Source organism: Toxorhynchites rutilus, chromosome 3, assembly GCF_029784135.1.
Source record: "Toxorhynchites rutilus septentrionalis strain SRP chromosome 3, ASM2978413v1, whole genome shotgun sequence".
Taxonomy (NCBI): domain Eukaryota; kingdom Metazoa; phylum Arthropoda; class Insecta; order Diptera; family Culicidae; genus Toxorhynchites; species Toxorhynchites rutilus.
The window spans coordinates 204,223,827-204,235,033 of NC_073746.1; the positions used below are offsets into that span (position 1 = coordinate 204,223,827).

General features: G+C 33.3%; 1 protein-coding gene and 1 long non-coding RNA gene across 5 annotated transcripts; one reads left to right on the plus strand and one right to left on the minus strand.

The window, feature by feature from the left end:
- Window positions 1–576: 576 nt before the first annotated feature.
- Window positions 577–9,537, minus strand: LOC129778130 (uncharacterized). Of its 4 annotated transcripts, XM_055784841.1 has the most exons (8): window positions 9,132–9,537; window positions 8,966–9,079; window positions 8,785–8,901; window positions 8,445–8,714; window positions 8,078–8,382; window positions 1,011–8,012; window positions 830–947; window positions 577–765 (listed from the first exon to the last, which is right to left on the minus strand). In XM_055784841.1, exon 6 carries the CDS (start codon window positions 5,064–5,066, stop codon window positions 3,756–3,758), a length of 1,311 nt encoding a protein of 436 aa, XP_055640816.1. In that variant the 5' UTR covers window positions 5,067–8,012; window positions 8,078–8,382; window positions 8,445–8,714; window positions 8,785–8,901; window positions 8,966–9,079; window positions 9,132–9,537; the 3' UTR covers window positions 577–765; window positions 830–947; window positions 1,011–3,755. The 4 variants fall into 4 exon arrangements, with proteins under 4 accessions (XP_055640816.1, XP_055640815.1, XP_055640814.1 ...); XM_055784840.1 differs by having other exon boundaries at window positions 830–913; window positions 1,099–8,382; window positions 9,132–9,536; XM_055784839.1 differs by having other exon boundaries at window positions 1,099–8,382; window positions 9,132–9,536.
- LOC129778131 (uncharacterized) lies at window positions 8,736–10,218 on the plus strand. Its single transcript, XR_008743376.1, has 3 exons — window positions 8,736–9,646; window positions 9,711–9,828; window positions 9,893–10,218. It is a non-coding gene; the product is annotated as an uncharacterized LOC129778131 (long non-coding RNA).
- The last annotated feature ends 989 nt before the right edge of the window (window positions 10,219–11,207 follow it).

Consider the following 11,207-nt stretch of genomic DNA (forward strand, 5'->3'; position numbering starts at 1 on the left):
CTTCCCAGCAAACATTAAATCGTATAATTTTGCACTTGCTAAGTCTTACAAGAAATCAGAATAAATCATAATCGCATATAATATCAATCAAAGTATGTATCGTGTATATTTGAAATCGCACAAAATGTAAAAACTCGATTTTATATATCATTATCAAAATAAGTCGCATTTCGGTATAATAAACATCAGTTTTATGATGTACATTGTCGTAAAATAGATTTAATCTGCATCATATGCGTATCCCAGCAAACATTAAATCGCATAACAAGCGTATATATAACATCATATGCCCTAAAATTTGGTTGGCATATAATGCGCCTAACTGGCATATGCATGCAAAAGTGGAGGCCATATACATACATGGCAAATGCATACCGAATTAGTTTGGATGAATATGCAACTTTGACTGGCCATGATAGCGATTATGTTGAAATGCAATGCGATCTAATATGAATATATTCATGAATTGTCAACGCACCTAATACGACTTTTGCCATACTCATATACGATTTATTACAGACATAGAAAAAAAAAACAAATGGCGCAAAATATTTTCGAAAAATGTTTGTTATATTCTCACGAATCGCCATTTTTATATATGAGTATTTATGTTTGTAGATATAATAATTATTTAATTGACTTATGTTGGGAGTGGAATATGAATGTTTAAAATGGCACAGATTGGTGTTTGGTGAAAACTGCTCCGTTGTGGGTTCGAACTCCGGTCGTCTGGATTATCATCCACCAGCTATCTCGCGCGGCTATCTGAAATATAATTCAACAGCGGTTAAAACTCATACATATGATTCGATATGATATAACCTAATACATTTTATGCAGTAGGATCAGTCATTCCTGGTTGCCGATTTTATTATTTAACTATGTTGCAAAGATAAGAGGATCTTTGATTTCCCTATCATAGACACCGAATATATAATATCATTGAACTGGAATAATGAAAAAAAATGACTATCAATTAAACTATCTCAATTTTAGATTATTTTTATTACAATTTTCACTGTACAATTTGTTTTCTCAATCATATCCAACTAAGTTCTGATTACTATTATAATAAATATAATAAATCAATCTGGCAACCTTGCAAAGCGGTGCGATGCAATGTGTCAAATTCGATGTCGTATATATCAAAGACTGGCGTTCAATGGCGTAGTTCACTTCGTTTTGCTGCATATTTCATTAGAAGGAATGTTCACCGTTGTTACTTTGATCGAACATCAGCAATTTCGAGTGCTGACAGTTCCGACGTCCTGGATTAAAGATGGACTATTAATGTGGCCAACGAAACTGCCGAATAACAAAATTAATAAAATGAGACGAGAGGGTACAGAGTATCATGGATCTGTTAAATCAATACCAATAATAATAAACCGCAAGTTCCGTAATTTTAAGTCGGCTGAAGTGGAGGCCGATATAATTTTAAAAAGTGAATCGCTTAAGAAAAACAGCAACAATGAACGTTCCGAATATCCGGAAAGAGAGAAAAAGTATAACACGATTTGCCAAGGTAAAATAATCTCTAATTAGAATTTCTAGTTCTGTAAATGTTTTCATTTCAGATATTATAAATTCTCGTGGCCCATTTCAGGGCACGATTTCTGCAGCATAATATTTACTCCTCGTCTCAAGAACCATTATCCACAATTAACCATGAAGAAATTGCCTCGGATTTACCAGGTAACCACACGAAATATCAAATATTTACATCCTTTGTAACCTTATTTTTTTGTTATCATTCTAGGAACATCTAAAATGACGGAAGCGTCGCAACAGATAACATCATTTTTCAATAACGAATCGTTTTGCAAATCATTCCTAACACCACCCTCCTCAAAATCTTTCCAACAAAATGATTCCAGTGAGTAGAAATATTCATCATTGTATAACACATTTTAACATTCCGTACCTTAATATACCTGTAATTTAAGATGATTCAAGTGATTTAACGAAATTGGAACATGTAATAGACGGATTTGAGAAAAAACAAAGAACAATTATCTTCTGTAGAAGCAGCTGTTACAAAATGTTTCGAACAAAATTTTGCACGCTTGGCATCTTTAATGGAGATTAATAAGAAGACTGAACAAACTAAGCCTAATATAAAAATAGGCTTGGAAAAATGGAACTTGGTAACAAACGAAGAAGAACTTATAGAGTTGAACGATAAACTAGATGATTATGAGCTCCGTACAAATTATGTATGTACCTTTTAATATAAATAATTCCCTTTCTATTATAAGACATTTTCTAATATTTTCAGCTTGAATATTTCTCAAAAGTTGTTTTGCCAAACTCCTATGCAGGTAAAGGAGACGACGCATGCTATATCATCGTTGATTGCCTTTTTTCACGTGAATTTTGGAATTGTTTTACGTGGACCAGAATAAATCGCGGGCAAAAGAAATCCAGTCGAGGATTCCGTCAATTTGGAAATGTTACAAAACTATTATTGGATATTGTTCAAATTGGAGATCCTCTGTACACGTTTCAAAAATTATAAGTTTTCTGTAAAACGCGATTGTTCCGCTACACGAAAGCACGATCTTCAAATAAACAACTTCGAAGGTCAGCTTGTCGTCGTAGAAAAAACACAACAGAGAAGGTTAACTGTAAAAGTTATAACACTTCAGATGAACGAATCCACGGAAACTCTGCTATCGAAGATGAACAAACAGAGAATGATGAATTCATAGATGAACATTACGAAACCATATCATTACTGAATGAAGATATGTATGAAGCTGTGAACAATGAAATATTTGTGCCAACAAACAATGGAGAAAATTCGAACGAAGAAGAATATTTGGATGAAAACTATGACTTATGCTACTGACCTCAACGTTCGGTTCGGTACGGCATACTCGTTGGAATAGTATAAAAAAGGCCATATTAACAAAAATCGTTTTGTTATGGATAAATTATAATTTATTGTTTAATGATCTCTAATAATTATAAGATTTATTCTAATGTATGTAAAAGAGGAATAAATACAGTGTCATCTTCAACAGCTATTGTAAGTAATTTACACATGATCAGGCCTACATCATAGTATCTAACGTCTGACATATTCTCTGTGTGTATCTTAGCGACATATATATCTAGAAAAGAAGATTTCATTGGGTTTTGCAAAAAATCACGTTTTAGTTTCAAACATTTGCCTTTGATTAACCAAGATGATTTGTTCTTTTCAGCTCCAACTACACTAATAATGTTTGAATCGTTAGTCATAAACCAGTTATCTTTGAAATCAGTACTGAGAATGAATGTAGAAAATATTATTTTACATTTGCTTTCACAGTGTTCTACTGAAATGACTTGATTTTTTTTAGTTTTATTCGAATTCATAGTAATAGATACGTCATGTTTCATTGATTCTGATAGTCGATTTGCCACTTGGATAAGAGAATTTACTCCGGGGTGTACTAATTTTTTCAAAAAGTGTAAAGAATTTTCGAAAGGATAAGCTGATAATGTTGATAACATTCCAAATTTTTCCACTTCATCAACGATATGGCATAAGTTATGCATATTACTTGTTATATATTGAATACCGTACAGCAATTTGAAATTATTTATGAAGTCGATGAATAATTCACTGGCGACAGGTAGAAAATGCTTGTATCTTGTGGCAGAACATATACGGGTTGCACAAAATAATGTCGAAAAGTGATTATAGGTAAATACTTGGTAAATACTCTTGGTAAATACTTTTTTAATAGAACTATGCCAACGTAGTTTTAAAAATATCTATATTCAAGACCTTTCCAAAGAGAAATAAATTCTAAAGAACGCATACGACGATGCAATTCTGATGGGAACGTTATGCTACACAAGAACTTCGAGATCTCATTTTTTTCAAATGTACTCCATTTTAGTTTACTAGTTAGAGATCCCGTGCGCCATCCATTGAGAAGCCTACGCATCACCCCCAATTCTAACAGATGTAAAGAATCGGCTACAATGACATCTTCTATTATATCAATTGGTAGTTTTGCAAGAGGAGTATCAAGAACTTGATGACATTGATATTTTTTTTCGCGAAACATCTCGTCCATTGGTTTAGGAGCATTGAGATCTGGATAAATCATTGTGCGGGATGTATGACAGTATTGTCCCTCTGTAGTACATTTAATACAACCAAATTTACCGTTAAAATTCACAACCCCTTTAATGAATGATCTTGCTGGGGTATCACATATAAAACAACGGATCTTAACTGTTAAAATGTGACCATTTACTACTAATCCTGATTTCAATATTGGCAATATTTCATCCACGAAGGGTGAAAGATATTCAAACACACATTTCGGTTTACCAATTCCATGAAAAATACCAATTACCACAGGAGGAATATCTGGCTGTTCATATATGTTGCATACAATAGGCCAGAAGTTACGCATTGAATTTCTGAACAGTGGTAAACCATCTATGTTGATATTAAGCGATATTGTCATAGGCATAGTAAGATTATTGAAAGAACGTTTAAGGCATAATTCCAATCCTTGATGCCAATATTGTCCATTCCCTTTCATATTGAGTATGGTTACACTTTTTGGTATCTGCATCAGAGTCCTTGGATCACGTGGCATATTCAATTCCAGGTTCGTTTTCAAAATAGTAATCAGTGATTTCAGTGCAGTTTGAGATATCCGATATTCAGAAGTCCATTTTTGTAAATCCATAAAAAATCTATGGTTTCCTGTAATAGATTGAAATTGAACACGTTTTATGAAATCATTAAAAATTAAAATTAAATTACCATCATCAATTAAGTCATTGAATTGCTCCATTCCTGGAATCAAATTAAAATCCAAATTGTTTTGTTTTGTGGATTCGTTCAACATTCCATTTTCATCTGTTAATTGATTATGAGTTTCGCTCATATTTGTTTCGATCCGTTTAGCTTCTCTCCAGCGATTGCGATGTTTTGTGAGTAATCGACTATAAGAGCCACTTTTTTTAAATGTAATTATTTTGTTCTTCCGCATGTGATCAGACATTGCTGTTATGAAATGAAACTTGTCAATATTAAAGCATTTCATTGACATTTCAATGAGATGTAATATGTTTTTATTAGGATCTAATATGATTTACTGTTTCATGATTTTCTTCAGCATGCAACACGATTTACTGCAGTACTGAATCGATTTAAACTATACGCTTATACGACACACAAACTGCATCAGCGTGATATACGCATATGATGCAGATTAAATCTATTTTACGACAATGTACATCATAAAACTGATGTTTATTATACCGAAATGCGACTTATTTTGATAATGATATATAAAATCGAGTTTTTACATTTTGTGCGATTTCAAATATACACGATACATACTTTGATTGATATTATATGCGATTATGATTTATTCTGATTTCTTGTAAGACTTAGCAAGTGCAAAATTATACGATTTAATGTTTGCTGGGATATCACGCTGATGCAGTTTGTGTGTCGTATAAGCGTATAGTTTAAATCGATTCAGTACTGCAGTAAATCGTGTTGCATGCTGAAGAAAATCATGAAACAGTAAATCATATTAGATCCTAATAAAAACATATTACATCTCATTGAAATGTCAATGAAATGCTTTAATATTGACAAGTTTCATTTCATAACAGCAATGTCTGATCACATGCGGAAGAACAAAATAATTACATTTAAAAAAAGTGGCTCTTATAGTCGATTACTCACAAAACATCGCAATCGCTGGAGAGAAGCTAAACGGATCGAAACAAATATGAGCGAAACTCATAATCAATTAACAGATGAAAATGGAATGTTGAACGAATCCACAAAACAAAACAATTTGGATTTTAATTTGATTCCAGGAATGGAGCAATTCAATGACTTAATTGATGATGGTAATTTAATTTTAATTTTTAATGATTTCATAAAACGTGTTCAATTTCAATCTATTACAGGAAACCATAGATTTTTTATGGATTTACAAAAATGGACTTCTGAATATCGGATATCTCAAACTGCACTGAAATCACTGATTACTATTTTGAAAACGAACCTGGAATTGAATATGCCACGTGATCCAAGGACTCTGATGCAGATACCAAAAAGTGTAACCATACTCAATATGTAAGGGAATGGACAATATTGGCATCAAGGATTGGAATTATGCCTTAAACGTTCTTTCAATAATCTTACTATGCCTATGACAATATCGCTTAATATCAACATAGATGGTTTACCACTGTTCAGAAATTCAATGCGTAACTTCTGGCCTATTGTATGCAACATATATGAACAGCCAGATATTCCTCCTGTGGTAATTGGTATTTTTCATGGAATTGGTAAACCGAAATGTGTGTTTGAATATCTTTCACCCTTCGTGGATGAAATATTGCCAATATTGAAATCAGGATTAGTAGTAAATGGTCACATTTTAACAGTTAAGATCCGTTGTTTTATATGTGATACCCCAGCAAGATCATTCATCAAAGGGGTTGTGAATTTTAACGGTAAATTTGGTTGTATTAAATGTACTACAGAGGGACAATACTGTCATACATCCCGCACAATGATTTATCCAGATCTCAATGCTCCTAAACCAATGGACGAGATGTTTCGCGAAAAAAAATATCAATGTCATCAAGTTCTTGATACTCCTCTTGCAAAACTACCAATTGATATAATAGAAGATGTCATTGTAGCCGATTCTTTACATCTGTTAGAATTGGGGGTGATGCGTAGGCTTCTCAATGGATGGCGCACGGGATCTCTAACTAGTAAACTAAAATGGAGTACATTTGAAAAAAATGAGATCTCGAAGTTCTTGTGTAGCATAACGTTCCCATCAGAATTGCATCGTCGTATGCGTTCTTTAGAATTTATTTCTCTTTGGAAAGGTCTTGAATATAGATATTTTTAAAACTACGTTGGCATAGTTCTATTAAAAAAGTATTTACCAAGAGTATTTACCAAGTATTTACCTATAATCACTTTTCGACATTATTTTGTGCAACCCGTATATGTTCTGCCACAAGATACAAGCATTTTCTACCTGTCGCCAGTGAATTATTCATCGACTTCATAAATAATTTCAAATTGCTGTACGGTATTCAATATATAACAAGTAATATGCATAACTTATGCCATATCGTTGATGAAGTGGAAAAATTTGGAATGTTATCAACATTATCAGCTTATCCTTTCGAAAATTCTTTACACTTTTTGAAAAAATTAGTACACCCCGGAGTAAATTCTCTTATCCAAGTGGCAAATCGACTATCAGAATCAATGAAACATGACGTATCTATTACTATGAATTCGAATAAAACTAAAAAAAATCAAGTCATTTCAGTAGAACACTGTGAAAGCAAATGTAAAATAATATTTTCTACATTCATTCTCAGTACTGATTTCAAAGATAACTGGTTTATGACTAACGATTCAAACATTATTAGTGTAGTTGGAGCTGAAAAGAACAAATCATCTTGGTTAATCAAAGGCAAATGTTTGAAACTAAAACGTGATTTTTTGCAAAACCCAATGAAATCTTCTTTTCTAGATATATATGTCGCTAAGATACACACAGAGAATATGTCAGACGTTAGATACTATGATGTAGGCCTGATCATGTGTAAATTACTTACAATAGCTGATGAAGATGACACTGTATTTATTCCTCTTTTACATACATTAGAATAAATCTTATAATTATTAGAGATCATTAAACAATAAATTATAATTTATCCATAACAAAACGATTTTTGTTAATATGGCCTTTTTTATACTATTCCAACGAGTATGCCGTACCGAACCGAACGTTGAGGTCAGTAGCATAAGTCATAGTTTTCATCCAAATATTCTTCTTCGTTCGAATTTTCTCCATTGTTTGTTGGCACAAATATTTCATTGTTCACAGCTTCATACATATCTTCATTCAGTAATGATATGGTTTCGTAATGTTCATCTATGAATTCATCATTCTCTGTTTGTTCATCTTCGATAGCAGAGTTTCCGTGGATTCGTTCATCTGAAGTGTTATAACTTTTACAGTTAACCTTCTCTGTTGTGTTTTTTCTACGACGACAAGCTGACCTTCGAAGTTGTTTATTTGAAGATCGTGCTTTCGTGTAGCGGAACAATCGCGTTTTACAGAAAACTTATAATTTTTGAAACGTGTACAGAGGATCTCCAATTTGAACAATATCCAATAATAGTTTTGTAACATTTCCAAATTGACGGAATCCTCGACTGGATTTCTTTTGCCCGCGATTTATTCCGGTCCACGTAAAACAATTCCAAAATTCACGTGAAAAAAGGCAATCAACGATGATATAGCATGCGTCGTCTCCTTTACCTGCATAGGAGTTTGGCAAAACAACTTTTGAGAAATATTCAAGCTGAAAATATTAGAAAATGTCTTATAATAGAAAGGGAATTATTTATATTAAAAGGTACATACATAATTTGTACGGAGCTCATAATCATCTAGTTTATCGTTCAACTCTATAAGTTCTTCTTCGTTTGTTACCAAGTTCCATTTTTCCAAGCCTATTTTTATATTAGGCTTAGTTTGTTCAGTCTTCTTATTAATCTCCAATAAAGATGCCAAGCGTGCAAAATTTTGTTCGAAACATTTTGTAACAGCTGCTTCTACAGAAGATAATTGTTCTTTGTTTTTTCTCAAATCCGTCTATTACATGTTCCAATTTCGTTAAATTACTTGAATCATCTTAAATTACAGGTATATTAAGGTACGGAATGTTAAAATGTGTTATACAATGATGAATATTTTTACTCACTGGAATCATTTTGTTGGAAAGATTTTGAGGAGGGTGGTGTTAGGAATGATTTGCAAAACGATTCGTTATTGAAAAATGATGTTATCTGTTGCGACGCTTCCGTCATTTTAGATGTTCCTAGAATGATAACAAAAAAATAAGGTTACAAAGGATGTAAATATTTGATATTTCGTGTGGTTACCTGGTAAATCCGAGGCAATTTCTTCATGGTTAATTGTGGATAATGGTTCTTGAGACGAGGAGTAAATATTATGCTGCAGAAGGCACGATTTTGGGCCACGAGAATTTATAATATCTGAAATGAAAACATTTACAGAACTAGAAATTCTAATTAGAGATTATTTTACCTTGGCAAATCGTGTTATACTTTTTCTCTCTTTCCGGATATTCGGAACGTTCATTGTTGCTGTTTTTCTTAAGCGATTCACTTTTTAAAATTATATCGGCCTCCACTTCAGCCGACTTAAAATTACGGAACTTGCGGTTTATTATTATTGGTATTGATTTAACAGATCCATGATACTCTGTACCCTATCGTCTCATTTTATTAATTTTGTTATTCGGCAGTTTCGTTGGCCACATTAATAGTCCATCTTTAATCCAGGACGTCGGAACTGTCAGCACTCGAAATTGCTGATGTTCGATCAAAGTAACAACGGTGAACATTCCTTCTAATGAAATATGCAGCAAAACGAAGTGAACTACGCCATTGAACGCCAGTCTTTGATATATACGACATCGAATTTGACACATTGCATCGCACCGCTTTGCAAGGTTGCCAGATTGATTTATTATATTTATTATAATAGTAATCAGAACTTAGTTGGATATGATTGAGAAAACAAATTGTACAGTGAAAATTGTAATAAAAATAATCTAAAATTGAGATAGTTTAAATGATAGTCATTTATTTTTCATTATTCCAGTTCAATGATATTATATATTTGGTGTCTATGATAGGGAAATCAAAGATCCTCTTATCTTTGCAACATAGTTAAATAATAAAATCGGCAACCAGGAATGACTGATCCTACTGCATAAAATGTATTAGGTTATATCATATCGAATCATATGTATGAGTTTTAACCGCTGTTGAATTATATTTCAGATAGTCGCGCGAGATAGCTGGTGCATGATAATCCAGACGACCGGAGTTCGAACCCACAACGGAGCAGTTTTCACCAAACACCAATCTGTGCCATTTTAAACATTCATATTCTACTCCCAACATAAGTCAATTAAATAATTATTATATCTACAAACATAAATACTCATATATAAAAATGGCGATTCGTGAGACTATAACAAACATTTTTCGAAAATATTTTGCGCCATTTGTTTTTTTTTCTATGTCTGTAATAAATCGTATATGAGTATGGCAAAAGTCGTATTAGGTGCGTTGACAATTCATGAATATATTCATATTAGATCGCATTGCATTTCAACATAATCGCTATCATGGCCAGTCAAAGTTGCATATTCATCCAAACTAATTCGGTATGCATTTGCCATGTATGTATATGGCCTCCACTTTTGCATGCATATGCCAGTTAGGCGCATTATATGCCAACCAAATTTTAGGGCATATGATGTTATATATACGCTTGTTATGCGATTTAATGTTTGCTGGGCAATGGGATCCTTTTTAGCCTGCATGTGAATCCAACGAGCGAACAAATCGTAATGAATGTATTTTTTTGCCATCACTGCCTTCTAACGCTCATTCGTTCATCTTGTTGGACTCGCCCCTTTGGCTGAGTCTGCCGATTTGTCTCTATCCTGTGAGCGTGTACCGCTATAGTACAAAACGCGCGGATCCGCTGAAAAATATATCATTCTCTTTCAAACCGTAAATCAGTGTGGTTGAATAGCATCGTTTTACATCACATCGCATCAACGGATTGGTGCCGGAGCACCAGTATACCTAATAGCGGTTATAGAATTTCGGCCGCCGGAGTGCTCGACAATAAGAAAACCCGCCTACAGAACAGAACACATTCGGTTCGGTGGCAACAACTAGTTTCAGCGAGTGGCAAACGCAATCGCAAAACGGCAGCAGGTAGAAGAAGGAAAAAGTTTGTTTATACAGACTGTTTTGGTGGCAAAACCAGCCACCGTAAAACACGGCGCTTTTCAGGGCCATTAAACATTTCAAAGAAGAGTTATTAAAAGTTTTTCACAATATCAATGCATTCTAAAGTGACATAATATTACATATAATATAAACTGATGTATTTTGTTTATGCTTGTTCTTGAACTTATTGGTGGTTGGGGTCTTTTAAATTGATCATTCAGTTTTCACAAACCCATGCATGGTTTCCGAATTAAAGGTGGCTTCAAATTACAACACATTGTATGCAGAATAGCATTAACGAATTTTCTCGGTAGCAAGAAATGCTTTCTTTGGTTGATAACTGATGTCG